The sequence below is a fragment of the Chrysoperla carnea genome, chromosome 1 (assembly GCF_905475395.1).
Source record: "Chrysoperla carnea chromosome 1, inChrCarn1.1, whole genome shotgun sequence".
Classification (NCBI taxonomy): domain Eukaryota; kingdom Metazoa; phylum Arthropoda; class Insecta; order Neuroptera; family Chrysopidae; genus Chrysoperla; species Chrysoperla carnea.
This window is the reverse complement of record NC_058337.1, coordinates 127,240,069-127,260,555: the sequence shown is the minus strand read 5'-3', so window position 1 is coordinate 127,260,555 and position 20,487 is coordinate 127,240,069. Positions and strand designations below refer to the sequence as shown.

Below are 20,487 nucleotides of genomic sequence, written 5' to 3'. Positions count from 1 at the left end.
CGAACACTTTACCTATTAATATACGGAATTGAATTATATGTGGACACTCACAATCAAAGTGTTTCAATGAAATTTTAAGTACCTTAGTCACACACAAACGTATATACGTTAGATTATGAATATTATATAATATTCAATTATCAATTATTGCTACAGGTACAAAACGATAGCTTTGATTGGATTAGAACGATCCATATGGATTATGTTTAAGGAATTTGATTACATGCTTATTGGTGTTTGGATTATCTATCTATTGTGCATTTGTATGTTTACTTTAAGATATAGAACTTTTTTGAAGCAAAAATCTCTTATTAGTGATGGAGGTATTTATCTATCTGAGTAAGAGATAATGTGATATCTTACAAAGGTTATTCTGTCAAAAGAATATTCTCATACTGGGTGGACCATTTTAATTTATTATGGCTAATTCGTTGTGTGCGTAGTCATGATAGGGACAATAAAATCGATGCCAGCGCTTCCAATGAAAACATTTGGCGATATTTGGCTGTTATGACTAATTTTCAGTTCTTTACATGTTAATGTTATAGAAAAATGTCAAATTAAAATTATTGAAAAACACTAATTAATTAAACTTAATGCATTAACAAGTGAAAACAAACAATTTACTGAGTTAATTGTTGAAATACCATGCATAGACAGTGTTGATTACTCTATCACATTATACATATACCCATACATGTCACACATACATAACTGATATTCCCATTTAATACATACTATACAATTTACGCCTTCGCAGGTAAACAGTGATGTTTACAAAAAAATGTTTCGGACGAAAGTTGTTTATTTTTTGATAATAAACATTTTTTACATTTAAATTTCGCTTTTGTTCTATCTCTAACGGTTTACAAGATGGGTCCTAGGGACTCAATACCCAATTGACCTATGTTGCTCCTTTACGAACTCGACCTCACTTTTTACGTCCGGAGCATGCTGTAAAAATTTCAGCTTGATATCTCTTTTGGTTTTTGAGTTATCGTGTTGACAGACAGACGGACAGACAACCGGAAAGGGACTAATTAGGTGATATTATGAACACCTATACCCAAATTTTGTTCATAGCATCAATATTTTTAAGCGTTTCAAACTTGGGACTAAACTTAGTATACCTTGCATATTACATATATGCATGGTATAAAAATTGTGAAAATAAGACATCAAATTGCACAAATATTATTTTTCAAAAGTAAATTATCATAATTATTTATTTAAATTTGTGAGACAATAATATTTAATTTTCAATGTAAGTCATAAATGAAATCCATACAATTATATATGCATCCATATACAATTCTATAATTAAAGTAGTGTATCGTTACCATGGAAACGCCTCCAATAAAATTCGCGCAAGGTGCGAATAGCTCGTTTTGTAGTTAACGAATAAAAAAATAACTCAAAAACAAAAAAATTTGCAGAGTTGGATAGGGGAAATCATGTTCGAACATCAGATTGGACCTAGTTCCCCGGGTTACTTCAATAAACAATTTAGATCCTAAAAGGTAAGAGATAGAATATCATTTTAAATTAGAAATTGATCATCATAAAAAAGGTAACATTTTTTATTTAAACTATTTTTTCGAAAATTGTTTCATTTCAGAGGAAATGTGACCCAAAAATATGTCATTATTGCATTCAAGCGAACGAAAACGTGCCATTTACAGAAAAATGTTTTAGCCAAAAGTTGTCCCGGACAACAGAGGAGATTCGCCTGTGTCCATGACTGACCTGAAATTCTAATTTCAAGGTCATTTGATCTTGTTTTTTCAAATCAATTTGGAAATTTACCTGGGCTTAAAAGTTATTAACACAGAATCATTGTCCTCGATAGCTTTTGTCTAAAAATTTTTTCTAAGGCTAGCGTGTTTTCTTTCGATTAAATACAATAATATCACAAGTTTAAGTTGCATTTCTTCCGAAAGCTAACGATTTTCGCAAAAATGATTTGAATAAAAGTATTTGTTTTTTAATAAGAATCAATTTTCTAATTTAAAGTGTTATTGTATCCTTTACCTTTTAGGATCTAAATTGACTATAAGAGCAACCAGGAGAAGTTCAATCTGATGTCAGAACATGATGCCCCCCACCAAATTCTGTAACTTTTTTTGATTGGCTCAAATTCAAAACTTGCTCATCTGTACACACCGTAAAAGGAAGTAGCACATGGTCACAGCTCACAACGCATAGATTTAACAACGTTCAATCAATTTGTACAATTCACATCTGGACTAGAATGAACTGATGATGAGTATTAGTTTCTTGTCGTTAGAAATACCTTTATCAACAAGTTTACACGATACTCGAAATTATTTGCATCATATACTCTCAAATTTCGGAAAATTCATTAAAATATGGCCCATTGATATAAAATATCAAAACGTATTTTAAGACGACAACAAAATTTTTGAAGATTTGAACCTATCAAAAAGGATAAATCACTCAAACAGAATAAAGTGATTTAAGCTCCTTTAAATTAATATATTTTACTACAATACAATACAAGTATTACGGAAAGTATTTTTTTTTTGTGACTGATAAGTCTTACTGCCCGTCTCAGAAACTCTATTAGATAGATTATACACACAAAAGAAAATATACAATGAAAAATTTACATGAATGAAAAGCTTCTTTTTATTTTTTTTACCCATTTGTACTTACTCTGTCACTTCACCTTCTTGCTTCATTCCTTATAATGAGATTTTTATTATGCACCAACATTTTCGAATATCATTTTATTATTTTTTTTAATAAAAAAATATTATAGCTACTTAGAAATACATTTGTAGTTAAAGTCGAATACGATATTCATATTGTCCGCAAAAGTAAAAAAAGTAAAGTTTTTAAAGTAAATGCTAATATAGACGACCCCGTTACAGCGTTCACTTTTCTTGTTATCTCTTATGCTTCGCCCATGACACTCGAAAAAATAGGTTATAGATGTAAAATATATGCTCAGTTTTCAATTTTTTTTTAACATAACATACTTCATTGAGTATATCAGAACAGTTGGCCATGAATTGTATATTTTTTACCATTTTTACAGTAATCTTTAATTTATGGTTCAAAATGACGATCATAGTTGGCGCAGCGAAATGTCTAACTAAATTTAATTTTTTTATTTTATTTTAAATATATTTTTATAAATTATAGCTCATGTGTTATTCTGATGTATGAGCTATATTATTGTAGAGTTTCATTCAAATTCATTCAGTTGTTTGTGTGTGAAAGCATAACGAAAACACATATAGTGAAACAAAGAAAATATATGAGGATAGGAATTGGTTTGGATTGGTTAGAGTGACTTAAATCGGGACTTTAGAAAATAGTTCAGAATTTAAAGAAAAAAATAACAGAATTAATTTAGCTCTCAAATGTGGCATGTTCCTGTACGTTTAAAATATACACCCATGTGTAAGTAGTTATAATTAGTTTGATCTATATCATCGCCACAAAATTTCACATTTATCATAATACATCAAGAATATCTGGATCAGGATCGGGATCAAGACAGCAGAATCCTTTTGATACGAAAAATGATGTCAGCCAAACGACCTCCTGCAGCAGTTTATTCGTTCAAGGTCATGTTCTATGACTTTTTGCAAGTTTCAGAGGATTATTTCGGCGAATTATTTTTCAGAGGATTATTTTGACTATAAATTGGCGTATGTCAGCTTTTAGATGTCCAACGTTGCAGATTTGTTGACATAAATGCGACTCTTAAGAAAACCCTATAAAAACAAAGCCAATGGCGTGTTCTTACTGACCGCACGCTACGATAATCCATACGCCCTACCCTATCTCCAATAATTACAGTTTTCTCGAATTTTTGTACAATGATGCGAATTTTTCGCTCACCAGAACGATTAAATTGGCGATAAGCTTTCTGTAAAATGCTATACATAGCTCGAATAGTATAAATATTTCTGTCAAACCAATTTGAGTTGAGTGTTAGTAAACGGTTCATATTCGTAAAAAGAATCTTTCAAAGTTATATTTGACGTTTCGAGTTGCAAACATGAAATTGGATTACCCTTTATTTGACAGTTAAACCAAACCCATGAATTTCAACGTTAAATTAAATTTTTTAGAAAAACGTTATGATAGGTAATACCATCATAAATAACATTCACTATAATTGTCACCCTTGTTTAACCACCTTCTACTTACTTACGATCGTCACTTATTCTTTAAACATCAACCATTTTGTGAAAAAATCAAATATAATTTTTTTATTAATACATAAAAGATATTATCATTAGCTTTACTTTTTGTTTTACTTTACGTTTAAGCAGAACGAGCGACTGCTTGTCTCAGTTTACTAGCGGGACTTACTGACAATTTTTTTTCCTGAAATTATAATTTGTTACTCTTCTGCTAGTCTATTCGTTTTCTTCTTATCTTGTATGCAAATTTTTTTAAATATTTTTTCCATCAAAAGTTTACTTCGTGGTTTCTTGTGTTTTTCTTTGTTCATAAAGTTGTTTTTTCTAAAATGGTTTATTTTTCACCTGATGAATTTTATTATGAAAATTATTATTTGTTTTATTTTTCACTCGAGAGAATTACTTGCTAATAAAATGTGAAAATTAGCAAGACTAAATATATATCTAATTTAAATATGTAAAAAATTTGTTTTAGCAATTGGTTTCATGTTTCTTGTGGATCAACGTAAAAATACCCTTCGGCGTCTCATTTAGTCGAAGATATTTAATATAATAGAAAAAGTATCATACTAGAACCTGATTTAATAATTTTTTTTTTCATTCTTCGTTTTTTTTAAATTATTATACCGTGATGATAAAATTTTGGTATTCGCACCGTGTGTGAGTTTTATTGGAGACGTTTCTATGGTAACGATACACTACTTTAATTATAGAATTGTATGGATGCATATATAATTGTATGGATTTCATTTATGACTTACATTGAAAATTTAATATTATTGTCTCACAAATTTAAATAAATAATTATGATAATTTATATTTGAAAAACAATATTATTTGTGCAATTTGATTTCTTATTTTCACAATTTTTAATGCATTAAGTTTAGTTAATTAGTGTTTTTCAATAATTTTAATTTGACATTTTCTATAGCATTAACATATAAAGAATTGAAAATTAGTCATAACAGCCTCCTTTATCGCCAAAATTTTTCACTGGAAGCGCTAGCATCGATTTTACTATCCCTACCATGACTACGCACACAACGAATAGGTGTTCATAAAGTCTCCTAATAAGTTCATTTGCGACTATCCACCCGTCTGCCCGTCTGATGACACGATAACTCAAAAACGGAAAGAGATACCAAGTAGAATTATTTTTTTGCTCAGGACGTAAAAGTGAGTTAGAGTTAGACAATGAGCAACAAAGGTCAATTCTCTTAAACTGTTAAAACGTTTAAATGTAAAAAATGTTTCTTAAAAAAGAATAAACAACTTTTGTTAGCAATATTTTTTCGTAAGCAACGACGTAAATTAGGATCAAACGTTGGTGTCCTTTTTCGCCAAAACTATAGTAGATAGGAAGTTGATAATTTACGCAAAGCTTCAACTGGTGGTCTTGAGCTACATTCCCGACAATCAAAAACGAAATTCAAGAAAATATTTTTGGAAATCGAAAACCATTTAAATGGCAGCCGAAAGGTAAATGTGTGAGATTGAGTTTTCTTTTCGATTTAGATGTTATTGTTAGAGTTAAAGTGACTGAGGTATTAAATACTTCTTTATTTTATAATTACAATTCGTATACACTTTTAAACCTTTATAAAACGATACTTGCAAGAAAGAAACTTCTGTCACATGGATAATCAACACCAGGTTAAGAGATTATTAGACTATCAAAAAGAAATTTACAATGAAGTCTATGGTGCATTAAAAGATTTATACTTTTCTTCATATATAAAAGAGTAAATACATTTTATATTGTATATGGTATAGTTACAGGGTGAGGCATAGAAACCAAGAAAGCTGCTTCCATTTCAATTTTCCATATTTGCAACTCTGTAAGAATATGGAATTCTATGAATACTTTCGTTTTTTCATGATATAAATTGTTTAACTAACGCTCAACAATGCTAAATGCTCAAATTGTCCATTTGTGCGCCCAAATTGTAAAAAATTGTTCAGTATTAACAATTCTGTAAGAACTACGCATAGACTTTTAAGATTATGACCAATTGATAGCATCAAAGTTCAAGGAAACTGTAAGCATTGGAGATAAGGTAAAGCGTGTGTATTATCGTATCGAACGTTCATTCAAGAGAACGCCATGGGATGTTTTTGGGCTTTCCTTAAAAATCGCGTCTTTATCATCAAACCGGTAACGTTAGAGCATCTAAAAGCTTACATCCGCGAAGTTATAGCCAAAATTACCCACCGAAATTTGCAAAAAGTCATTGAGTTAGATAAATTATGGCAATAAACCGTACAACACTCGCTATTTTATGACAATGTACTTTCCAATCAAGAAACACAAGGTTACTATGTCCCACACTGTATAGAAAAATATCTTGTAGAAAATAAAAGATCGTCTTAAATAATTTCTAAGTAAGTTACTTATTTCTTAGACAACACAAAAATACACACAGTAAGCTCACTAGAAAATAAATGAGGATATGAGTTTGTATTTACATACAGTGTGTCTCACTTTGAGTGTTATCACCCTCCAATTTTAGAGTAGATGTGAGAAATATACTACCCGAGGATGAGAATTAGTAGATGCAGAGGCTAATAAAGAAAGGCATTGTTTTATTTAGAAAACTTATGGCATAAACTGTTTAAATCTGAAATACTCCAATATTAAGTTACATATGGAAAAGTTATATACTGGTTATCACCTTCTTAAATTTTTTCTTAAGGTAGTATAAAAGTATCGAAGGTCATAGTACTATTTATAACTACTACTTTCTTTAAATTTATTCAAAAGATCATAGTTTCCTTTGAAAAGAGAAAAAAATATTTTTTACCTTACCTTTTATAGTGTGATCAAATTAACTTTTTGAATATTTTCGGAGAAAAAAATTGAATTTAGTAGATCATTATGATACAAATTGAAGAAACTAAAATCTAACATTTTTTGACCGGAAGGGGTCCAAAAAAAATGGTAAAGTGGCCTAATTCGGTCTTTCGCATCAGACACCGTCGGATTGAGTTAAAAATAAAAAAGCGTTTAATAAGCTTAGGCGCAGTAAAAAGGCGAAAAAAATTTGCCGTTAACAGTTTGAATAATTCCTAGTACTTCCATAAGTGACTGTTAAATATAATTCCGTTAAATATTGTTCCGTTGCTATTAAGAAGCGCGGAATAAAATCGCTAATTAATGCTAGCCATCGTCGTAAAGATAAGATGTACTTGAAGTTTAACAGGCAATGCCCCATTATCGTCCACAATTCTTGCAATTCTTCTTCTTTAATAGTCACTTATGGAAGTACTAGGAATTATTCAAACTGTTAACGGCAAATGCAACAATTAAATTCACATGCAAAGAATATGTGTTAAATACAGTTACAATAAGGTATTATACGATAAAATTTTTACCTTGCCTTACGAAAGAGCAAAACATAATCCATTAAGGCAGCCAAATAGCAGCAAAAGTTCAATATAGTAAGTGCATCACAATATTAAATGCATATGCATCATACTATAATGTCACATAACTTCTGTCTCTTAATAATTGCTCTCATTACTCCCATCCTATTTAAATGTTATAATTTAAAATAATAGTAATTTAAAATTAATATTTTAGTAACTTTTACTAAAGATGAGAGGTTGGCACTTTAGTAGGTATTACTTTAACTATTGAAGCATATGATCGCGTAAAAAAAATAGCGCGTTACCGCACCACAACTTTTTTAGGGCCATTTTACAAAAATCTTTAAAACAACAAGAGCTATGAAGTTTTGAAAATTCGAGCAAAATCGATGGTGTTTTGCAATTTGTTGGGACATCGATGGACCAATCGGGTTCATTCGCAGCTCATTTTTTTCGCCTTTTTACTGCGCCTAAGCTTATTAAACGCTTTTTTATTTTTAACTCAATCCGACAATGTCTGACGCGAAAGACCGAATTAGGCCACTTTACCATTTTTTTTGGACCCCTTCCGACCATCAAAAAATGTTTGATTTTAGTTTCTTCAATTCGTATTATAATGATCTACTAAATTCAATTTTTTTCTACGAACTCAGAATTATCTAAAAATTGACGCCATTTTTTTTTTATTTGATCACACTATTAGGGATGTACGGGCGCTAGAGCAATTTTGGATAAACGTCGGAATTTTTTTAATATGAAGTTGAACTAAGTCTAAATCAATCCTGAAATTTTTGAATCATTATGAACAAAATAAGATAATAAGAAATACTAAAACGCTTACACTCAAAATGAGACACAGTGTTCAAGAAAAAAAAAACAAAGACATACTGATTACATACATATCTTATCATTTCAACAGAAGATGAATGTAATTCAAGAGTCTTCTAGAAAATTCTATATAACATAAAATATGTATGTACAATATAGAATAAAATTTATTAGCTATTTTGTTCGAAGAGTAATCATTAGAGTTATATTCTGTAATATCTTTCTACTGTTTGAATATAATCATAAAATTATTATTGAATACATGAAGCATGCATTCAATAATAAATGCAGATAGTAATAGACGACAAATAGTTATAAGATTGAATGAACACATGGTACACGTTTAAAGCTCACGTTATCGAAAATGATCATAAAATAGATAAGTCTAATTTAATAGTTTTAAAATCAGTACTCAATTCTTCCGATACCTATGAGAACATCAACAGTCAAAAACTGGACAATGAAATAATGAACTTGGATAAGAGACCTAGTCAAAATTAGGATTCAATACAAACATCAAGGTGCAAGTTAAATTTTTAGAACTAATAATAAATTTTGAAATTGTTAAATTATTTAGTTTCATAATTTTAGTTTATACTTTTAATATTAATTTTTAATTTCAAAATACCATCGTTCTAAAAGGATTACGTGATCCACGATAATTCACTTTTTGGGTGAACAAAAATTCATGAAACTCGCGTCATCATTACCATTACCGTCATTCCGCGTGTTTGTAATTGAACTCATTCAAAACGGAAGGACCAATTTGGATGAAATTTTGTGTGTGTGTTCAAGTGGATGCAACGATAGTTGCTTAGTTTTATAATTCGGTCCACTATGAATTTTTTGAGAGTTCCGCACCCAAAAATTAAGACCCATGAAATAAAAAATGGTGGAAATGCATATAAATATTTATTAAGAATTGTAAACATCTATTCGATTAGTATTCAGGTATTATTTATTATTATTCAGGTATTATTGTGAATAGATATTTATAAGAGCTATATGCGATCGTAGAAAGCTCCACTGCCGAATGTCCCAGCCAGGCCAAAGGCCAGTTATTCCAAAGTTTTAAGTTTTCACATCCGTCGACAGTCCTCATGACTATCTTTTTCCAGCTATAACAACAATTCAAGTCTTTGAATTAATTATCGCATCTCCAAGTTAATTTCTGTACTTAAATAACCTAGCTTGGTTGAGTCGAAAAGGATTAAGAATAACAAAAAGTAACTGAAAAAGTTACATGCCTGCAAATTTTGTGTATTTTTAATGCAACAAAAAGTGTAGCGTTCAATGTTTATTTTGAGTATTTTCTGTTTCACATTATAGAAAATCAGCCAAGGCAATAGTTACGTTCTAAAGACTTAATTTTATTCGAAATATAACATCTACACATAAATAGAAAACATATTTTTTTAATTATCTATTCTTTAATGCATAAAATTTATTTCAATTCTTACTTTAATTCTTGCTTCGAAAGCAGACCTTAACATAACAAGTATATGGTTTACCAAACTGAATTGTAAATAAATGATTATCTATTTTCTATGTGTAATGTCAGCCTTTTTCTGGAAAACATGACTTCGTTATCAGACTGATTGATTCTGATAAGTGTGTTTGATTGATGTCTTGATAATTATGTTTATGTACGCAGAAGATAGCTATCGTATTTGAACGTATTAAGATAATTACTTGAAGAATTTTCTCAACGAAAAAGAAAATCGATTTCCATTTAGGTTTTCTATTTGCTTGCTTGTTGAAACCATTTAATATGGTTATTCAATATTAAACAAATATACAGGACCTGTACAGAAGTACCAAAACAGTAATAATAAAGGGGATTTGTATTTGTAACTCTAGAAACAGCATAAACTAGAACACCGTATTCAAACAAAAATAACTTTAGAAATTGAACTGCAGATCACTGTGATCTACGGATTGACCGTGATTCTATTGGGATGGAGTTAGCATGGACATCCACCCTATGATCTATAGGTTGGCCATGACCTGTGGAGGCGTACCCTAATATTATATACATATATCCTAATATTTAAATTTTTAACTTCCCAGAGGAAGTTAATGAAATGGGGCCGATTTTGAAAATCTTCAGTTTTACATATTTCCACGGTTTCAAGGGCGCAATATCCGAATCAAACCTTCTCAATGTGATGCCTGTGTGTGTGTATATGTTCGTATGTGCGTATGGTCGTTCGGATTCTTTCGCCTCGATTATCTCGCTAACCAGTTATACCATTAACACGTGACTAATCTAATTCTACGTGTAATCGCGTATTAAAGACCTGAAAGAGTTTTTAGCAGAATTAGTTGAGCCGGTTTTTAATGGTTATAAAAATACTGGGAAAATTTATCTATGGAGATAATGATCGTTCCAGCATAAGCTGCAGTACATGTTCGAAGAATAATCTATGAAGGATCATTTTTTTAATGTTTTTTCCTCCTCGGAGAAGTTAGTCGTGTGGACTACAGGGGTCGCACTCACTTCAGTACCACACCGACTATGTACTGTCAATTTAAACTTGACGAAGTTTTTATATGTTTTAAGTATGAATTACAAGACGAAGAAAATATTGCAAGATCTAGATGAAAATATCCTTAATCCTCACTATAATATAGCTTTTGTCGATAAAACTGCCCCTATCATTACCTTCTCAGTAAGTTTATACTTTGATATGTTTATTTACACAAAGTTTAAACTAAAACATTCATATATGAATACGTAGGTACAATACATGAATATTAGGGGAAGATGTTGTACGTAGATACAAAATGTACATTAATGTCTGTCTGCAGCATCCTAGCTACTAATCGGGTGAACCGATGTGATTATTTTTTAAATTTTTTATAATTTTTTTGGCCCCTATCAGTTCTAAAATGTATATACAACAGTCTTTTATTAAAGAAAAAATTATTAGTAAAATTAAATCAACAAAATTAGAAGTACATATTAAGAGAGCTAATTTTGGAGTCGGTGTCAGTCAAACTAATGTAGAAAACTGTTCTGTCAGAGTTGTTTCCTTGGCTGACACCGACTCCAAAAATAACAATAATTTTAATTACATTATATTGTCGTTATTTTTTTACTTTTTAGTGCATTTTAATTTATTTTGGAAAAGTTTTTCTTACGAAGTCGGTTTTCTTTTTGTTAAAAGTTTTTTTTATTTTGTGATTTTTAGTGAATCTGAAGTACACTAACTAATTTGTCTCTAAAAAAGAATCATCGAAGTGATATTGAGGTATTCGTCCTCTTGTCGTGCATACTTAATGCAAATTTAAGACTTTTATGGTTTTCTCATGGATGCCGTTCTCAGAACTGGACCAAAATGAAATGGGACCTAACGGGAAGTATCAGCTTTCAAACAGATAAATAATCATCAAAATCGGTTCACCCAGTCAAAACCTGAGGTAACAAACATTAAAAAAAAATACAGTCGAATTGATAACCTCCTCCGCTTTTGTTTGAAGTCGGTTAAAAACTTGTTTTACAAAACAAACATTTTGCTACCAATTAAAAATGCTTTTAAACTTACTATGCCAATTAAACTTAACCAATAACCCGCAAAATAACAAAGAAATTTAATTCTACTTCAAAGGTTTTACCTTATTTTAGTGACAATGCTCGAGTTCTCGAAGCCTCGAGTTTTTTCCCGTCCCGATTAAAGACAATTTTTTCGAGAAATCTTTATCAGAAACCCTATAGGTGCTACATTCTACCCTATTTAATATTATAGCATGTTATTTAGATATTCCAAAACATGTAATAGATAGACAAGGAACAATATATTATATATCTTAAATACCCTATTAAAGGGTATTTTATCATTAAAATACATAATTTATATTATAATGAATATAAATAGAGAGATAGGTTTGATGTTACTTGGGTGCAAGAAGTGAGAATATAGCGGATGGCATGGAAAAGTTTCATCGAAGTTGTTTATAAGTTTTATTACAAATAGAGTGATAAATTAACTAATTCAGAGAAATTGTCAAATATTTCACCTGATCATAAACATTAATTGTATTTTCTATTGCATGTTGATAGAAGCTACGATTGTCTGTTGAAATAGTCTAAGAGCTGGTGACACATTTAAGGTACCGATATGAACCATCTAGTTGTATAGCTTAAAAATATTATCCATGATACTTCTATCAAACCAAAGTGGCACTGAGCAAAAGAGAGTGTAGATATGAGTGCACATACTTATATATCTCTTTGGTTTGATATAACTCTTTAGGGAATGATTACAGCATAAGCACAGTCAAAGATGTTACAGATTAAGCAAAATGAAATAAACTGCTCACTTTTGGTTAACACCTTGTCGAATGTGTTTCTTAAGTGTCAAATATAATTCGCAAATCATAAGTGAGTTGTGTAAATGTCTCTACTTCTAAAAAAACAATAAATTGTTTATTATTATATTTTTAACATTTATCTTATGGGAAAACGGTAGATGGGATGATATGTTTTCATAGATTTCTCTCAAACTAATCGGTGGAAATTAAGAAAGAAAACTAGTTAAATTAAAACAAGTGAAAACAAACAATTGACTGAGTTAAGTGTTAAAATACCATGTATAGACAGTGTTAATGACGCTATCGTTTGTTTTTTGACGTCACGTAAATAAAACAGATATCCACTTTTAAATAGGCACACATACTTAACTGATATTGCTATATTAATACATACTATAAAATTTGCACCTAATTAGCGCCCTCGTGGGTAAACAGTGATGTTTACGAAAAAATTTTTCAAACAAAAGTTGTTTAATTTTTGATAAGGAACATTTTTTACATTTAAACTTTTGTTCTATCTGTAACGGTTTACAAGATGGGTCCTACGGACCCAAGACCCAACTGACCTATGATGCTCATTTACGAACTTGATCTCACTTTTTACGTCCTGAGTACGCTGTAAAAATTTCAGCTCGATATCTTTTTTCGGTTTTGAGTTATCGTGTCCACAGACGGACGGACGGACGGACAACCGGAAATGGACTAATTAGGTGATTTTATGAACACCTATGACAAAATTTTTTTCCTAGCATCATTATTTTTAAGCGTTACAAACTTGGGACTAAACTTAATATACTATGTATATTTCATATATACATGGTATAATAAATTAAATATCTGGATGACCGAGCTTTGCTCGGTATTCTTAAAAAGACACAAATTTTATCACTAATAGAAGACCGTTTTAAATGTCTCCACACAAATACCAATTTGAATGTCCCGGTAATGTATTTTATTTCATTAACTACGATATACACCAATAGATGTCAGGAAGAGTTATAATTTGCATTGTATTTCATTAACTACGATATACCCAATAGATGTCAGGAAGAGTCATATTTTGCGATGTATGTTTCAGTTTTTCATGAAAAAACGAATAAAACGACGTTTTTTTAAAATGAAACCTTGTTAGATCGACTTATCGCTCCAAAAAACCCCTACATACTCATTTTCATGAAAATCGTTGGAGCCATTTCCAAGATCGTTGATATATATATATATATATATACAAGAATTGCTCGTTTAAATATATAAGATAAGATAAATTATTGAAAATAAAAAAACAATCCTTTGTGCCAGACTAATTAAGGATGTATGAGCATGGTAGTGGGAACAAAAGCTAAACAATATATCTTTTTCAATTTTGATTGTGAATTATGTTCTAATTTAAGACGAAAGTTAAGAAATAAATTTTTCGATATCATTTATATTTTCAAAATATTGAAAGTTGAAAATTTGGTTTAATTACTACGCTTTCGATGTTTCGAAAACCAAGGCAGATAAGAATTTTATTCTTATTTTTCGTCTACATTCATGAAGTTATAACAAAATTGTTGCAAATAAGGTAATAATAAATTCAACCACAAGTCTCAACTTGCCTTGGCGCTCGTACTACCTTAAGAATATTGTTATCAATAATTTATACTAAAGACATTCCAAATAACTAACCTTGGTAATCTTTTCCGAATCTCAATATAACATATTTTACGGTTATACATATTGAATGAATAAGATTTTAATAGTCATATAATCAGTCAAGTTGGAAAGTTTTGAATGACCACATTCATGAGTATCTAACATGTAAGTACTTCAATATGTAGATACGAATTACGAACATGTGGTTTACATCTCTCATCAGTTTGGATATAAAGTAAAAGGGACTATTAGATGTTAATTGATAGGGATGTATCGTGGTATGTTTATCTTATAGTTACTATTAACCAAAATATTAACAACAATTAGAGGTTATGTTACATTAGTACACATCGAATCGACTATGTATGTATGTCTATAGACGTCGAAACACTGACACAAGATTTCAAAACATTTTATTAGGACTGTTTAATCAAAATTTCAGAAAATTCGATACATCCGGAGATCCAGAAATCGTAGATTTAGCAATCGTAAATCTATCCGGGATTTTTTCTTAAAACTGGAGAGTTTATATTTGTAAGGGTCATTAAATTTTGGTCAGGGACAAAGTATAATAAATTTCAAAAACAGAAACTAGAAAAATTTGTCAAAATTGCTCCTGTGAATCAATAGTAAACTTACACTTCAAGACATTCCTGAAAAATCACGTTTTCATAGGATCATCGTGTAAATTAATTTTGTGTGGGTGTTTCCAAGTCTATAGTAGATACGTATTATAGAATATGTTTTAACCTAAAGGTAGGTAAATAGTATCTCGAAATGTTCTAGAAGTTCTTAGATAAGTTTTGATCGTTTGAGACCCAAAATCAAATAACTATATTTGCTAAACAAATGGTTTAAATTAATTACTTTCTACGATCGATTTTTTAATTGTTTTATAAATAACAAAAACCGCAGTCTTTCCAATGAAAGTATCTTAAGATTCAATCTCGTTTTGCCGAATAATGAAACGTTGCTGGAAAAGGATCAGTTACACTAAAACTCACAGTTTGACGTAATTTAAAAATTTGTATTCTTTAGCATAGAGACTTTAATTCCCGATGTATATACATACATTATTTCGAATATTAAATTTCTACTCATCATAATTTACATAAAGATGGGCTTAACCACCTCTCATACATACGCATACATGAATAGACTTTTTAAAAACCCCTCCCCCTAAAATGCTTACGCAACTAAAGAATGATCCCTTATACCGGTGTCAAATAAGTTTTCAGGTACTCTGCGCGCTTTAAATTTCAAATTTGTTCTTCAAAAATACGGAAAAATTTTTAGTTTGTAACATATTTTTGTAAGCCGAATAGTTTAGATAGTAGTTGATAGCAAAAATTTAACTTATTGCGTGTTAGTTCATTCAATTCGAACAAAAATGGTCTTTATAGAAAAATGAACAACTCTTAATTTATTGGAAAAATTTTTCCAAATACTGCCTAGATTTCGCAGAAACAACTATACGAAATTACAATTTCGATACGAAGAAACAATTTTGGGTAAAACTTCTCAGTCCATTTTTTCCTAACCTGTATGACTTGTAGAAAAATGTTTTGAAGTAAAAATGTTACTTTTTTATCAATAACAACTTTCTAATTTTCTAGTGTCATCTAAGGGTAACCAGTTACGTAGTAAAGTAAGCTTTTAATTCAGCTTGAAAACCTAGGTCAAGTTTAATGCCTGTGTAAGATGTTAATATCTGTGTCTACACACCCAACATTTTTGTCTTGAGGCATTTATATCGATAACACTCATTTTTCGAGTTTCAAGCATATTGCCAACTAAAAAATTTGGAAAGCGGTTGGCCCTGCAGGTCATCCCTGTAACTTCCCGCTAAGTATTGACTCATAACGTGTAAAAATTTTTATCTATTCTGATGTTATATCCACTCGCATTTTATTGTAATTAGATGTGATCTTCGTAATATTTTTTAAATTTTCAAATCGCGATAACTTTAGAATTAATAAACCGATTTTCACGCGGTTGGTGACATTTGACGCAGTTTTTGAAGCTTCATGAAGAATCTTTAAGTTTCAATTGATAGAACAAAAAATTTTGAGGTTATTCCGAAAAAACGCTTTTTTGGGTTTTCTTTCGTCAACGATAACTCACGAACGAATCAACCGATTTTGACCGAACTGGTGGTGATCAACGTGGTTTTTTGATGTTGAGAGCTGATTAGTTTTTGGAATTGATCGATACAGCCGTTTAAAAGTTATTAAAAAAAAACCACTTAAAAAAAATTTTTTTTTGCAGTTTTTTTGAGATTTCTCGAAATCTATCGGTTCGAATCGGTCCAAATAGGCCTCAAAATCTAAGTTTGGTCAAGCCCTTTCGAATGGCACCAACCGCGAAATCGGACAAGCCGTTCAAAAGTTATGAGAGGTTTACATACATCCACACACACACACACACACACACACACACACACACACACACACACACTCATACATACATACAGCCATACAGACACCCTCGTGGAAGTAGTCAGGGAAGCTTCCTGACACCTTAAAACGTCGAGATCTGATGAAAACTCGATTTTGGCAAAACGGGGTGAAAACAATAACTTCCCTATTTTCTTAGCGGGAAGTTAAAAAAACCATGTATATTAAAAAATTTTAAGATTTTCGCACTTACTAATTTGTATATTTGTATGAAGAATTAAAGAATTCCTCTAATTTTGTTATTCAAAATAGATTCAAAGAAAAATATATTTTAAAATTAAATTATTAGAATTCACTATCGTTCAAATTAGTTGCAAGAATTTGTCTGAGCCATTTCATTGACAAAGTTATTATCCCATGTGAAACCTAAATACCCATATGATACACAATTTATTAACATCGAAGGTCGTCTTAAGAATGGATAAAGATATCCTTTTCATTTATATGTTGTATGTTCATACGGTTTGATGACATAGAATTTTCCGGATAAATGACTCGTCATCTTGTTACTTGATATATTAAGATACATCAAATATATATACTAAATGTGTCGCAAATCATTGGGTACAGTACGTCAAATGTTTCAAAAAGGATTCTATTTAATTGCTTACATTCGAAAATAAATAAGAATTTTATGTCTGGGATCACGTTAATTACAAAAAACATATCTTTATTTAATTGGGTTTGCAGAAAACACAGTTATTATTCCGATCAAAGAATTCATCAGATAAACCATATTCATTTGCTGGGGAGCTAGAATGAAATATACAGATTAAAAATCCTAGTCTTCAAATTGATAACACACACTTATTTTATGCCAGGAGTATATTTTATATCCCAAAAACCGAATACTATCGTTACAGCCTCTATGAACATACTGATGTATAAAATATATACCCGATCTTTGAAAGTAATGTCCTTTGATCAAAAAATAATTAAATATAAAGCATCTGATGTTATTATCGAAATAAGATTCGGAGAATGGATCATCTTTTAGAAATGGACGAGAAAATTTACTATTTCAATAGGTATTTTCATTTTCTAAATAAAAATATATACGCTAGAATAATATTACTTTATACATACTTGAAATATTGTGAGTGGCTTCTTTTGGCGATTGGCGAGTCTACCAAACTGCTCTTTACGACTTTTTTCGAAAGCAATAATAATAATCATTAAAATCGGTTCACGCGTTTGATCTCTAGAGTACCTCAAAGGACCAAACGTATATGGGTTGAAAAGGAAAGTCGACAAACTGTGGTAAGTGGGAGATAATTTAAGTGGAGTATTTGAAAACCCTAACTAAAAAGGGTAAAAAATAAAAATATTAACAAAAAAAGAAAAGCGACTGAGATTAATATAAACTGAAAAGAAAAAAACAAGTCCACCAGTTTACATAACGGCTTTAACAGTCGGGGCTCATTCTTGGAAAGAATAAAGCCGTGTAATTTTAAATGGGTCCCGACTGTTAAAGTCGTTATGTAAACTGCTGGACTTTTTTTCATTTCAGTTTACATTAAACTCAGTCGGGTTTTTGAATTTTTAAATTTTTTTTTTTTCTGAAACCATTTGTTAATAACCAAATTTGAAACTTTGATTTTGACGAATTCTTTCTTTTGAGTATATGATGTTGTTTCATGAATTAGTAGGACTAACTTAATTTTGGAATACTCGGTATATGTACACGTTTGTTTTGTATTAAATGAAGATATTATAGATCCATACTAATATTATAAATGCGAAAGTAGCTCTGTCTGTCTGTCTGTCTGTCTGTTACTCTTTCACGCCTAAACGGCTGAACGGATTTTGATGAAATTTGGTATGGTGATAGATGATAACCTAGAAATGGTCATAGGCTATAAATAATCACGCCATCGTTCTTAGGGGGTAGGCAGTAGGCAGATAACTAAATTGAGTTAGTGATTTTTAGTCGTTTTTGTTGGGACTTTTGCTCTTTCACGTCTAAACGGCTGAACAGATTTTGATGAAATTTAGTAAGGTAATAGATGGTTACCTAAAAACGGATATAAGATCAAAATGATCACGTCATCGTACTTAGGGGGTAGGAAGTAGGCAGAAAACTGAATTGAGTTAGTGATTTTTTTTTTGGTTTTTGCTGGGAGTTTTGCTCTATCATGCCTAAACGGCTGAACGGATTTTGATGAAATTTAGTTAGGTGATAGATAGTAACCTAGAAAAGGATATGGAATATAGGGGGAGGGGTGAAAGTGGGAATGTTGCCCAGCAAAGCGGGTAGTTCACAGCTAGTGCTTATATATATAAGTATAATTATATGATATGAGTAAGATAAGAGAGATACTCTAGTTCAGTCATTACTTAAACTTACAGTTAGTTATGTGGACTGTACCAAAGTTTTAATGATGATAATGTTCTGTCGTTATGGAATGTTTTGTTTAATTTGTATTTGAAATACAAATTATAATGATCATATAATTGACAGTGATTTTGACTGAATTGAGATCAATATTGAGTCATACATATAGATAGATTTATGTAGATTTATTGTAAATGATAATTATCGTTTATTTTCACATTTTAGAGGCGTGGATAAAGTTTTGTACGATACACGTGTGATAGCGATTTATTCACGTACTTCTGCGATTGTCCAACTCCTGCAACGCAACTCGCTGTGCAAATTTCGTAGGCGTACGTTAATAATGCTGTTATCAGTAACGTAAATAACTGTCATCTTGCAACTAAAGTATTTTTTAAGCTCCCTATCTTTCATATCGACTTGCAGTTTTATGTGTGAAATTTAAACTTATTCAAACGTCTTCAAGAATTTGATAGATCATCTTAAGAATAGGGCCATCTTAAGCGAAGGTACCTTAAGGTGGGAAAAATTCGCCATTCATCAAATAACTTGAAACGTTTTCAAGAAACGAGTTTGCAATTTTATAAGCTCAAGAGGACTAAATACGGAGGTCTTTAAATGAAATTAAGAACAATTCCAAAAACATGAAAATCAATGAAATATATAATGCAAAGGCAGTGAATTTATCTTCAATTTCAGGGAAGGCGAATATAAATTTTTCTGGGTGATTGGCTGGGTTTAAAAATAAAAATAAAGTTAACTAGCTCTTAAGAAAAATATATATATAAAAAAAACAATACATACCTGCTCTACCCATAAATTTGTAGTCATAATTTGATTCTTAAGATTCTGCAAAGAAAAAGAGAGAAAATCCATTAGTAAAACAATAAGATATATGCTCGAAATGAATTATGTTTTTTTATCTTTCCATTAGACATATTGCGAGTAAATGCGTTATTACACTTAATGTCTAATTTTATACATTATTTTCGGGGAAGGTTCAAGAAACTTAGAAAGTGTTATATTGCCTTTGATAATGAATTTGCAATTTTGAGTGTTTTAAAAACATTCGATTTATCTGTTCATTTTATCCAATACTCAAAAATTCTCAAGAACTTGTTGCTCAAGAACTATCGCAAATGAACCCATTATTTCTAGAGAACCATAATTATAATAATCATAAAAATATTGGGGTTAGCTCCTTTTCTCAGACCACGTCTATAACAGAGACCACCCGCTTTAATCTTTATTTATTTCTTAAACTACATCCGAATAAAGTATTAATTTTATGATGTTATTGGAGTCGGTTACTTCGTTCTGTTACAAGCGACGACAGTGTGATCAATTTACCGCCCCCTTAACTTATCTGTTC

General features: G+C 30.5%; 1 protein-coding gene across 1 annotated transcript in view; it reads right to left on the bottom strand.

Moving 5' to 3' along the window:
• The window catches only part of LOC123294589 (acetylcholine receptor subunit alpha-like), a 204,323-nt gene extending 184,365 nt beyond the window's left edge, over positions 1–19,958 (bottom strand). The window contains exon 1 of the mRNA XM_044875670.1: positions 19,920–19,958. Within this exon, the coding sequence (XP_044731605.1) occupies positions 19,920–19,946 (27 nt within the window). The 5' untranslated portion in view covers positions 19,947–19,958. The remainder of the gene's footprint in view (positions 1–19,919) is intronic.
• Between the last annotated feature and the right edge of the window lie 529 nt (positions 19,959–20,487).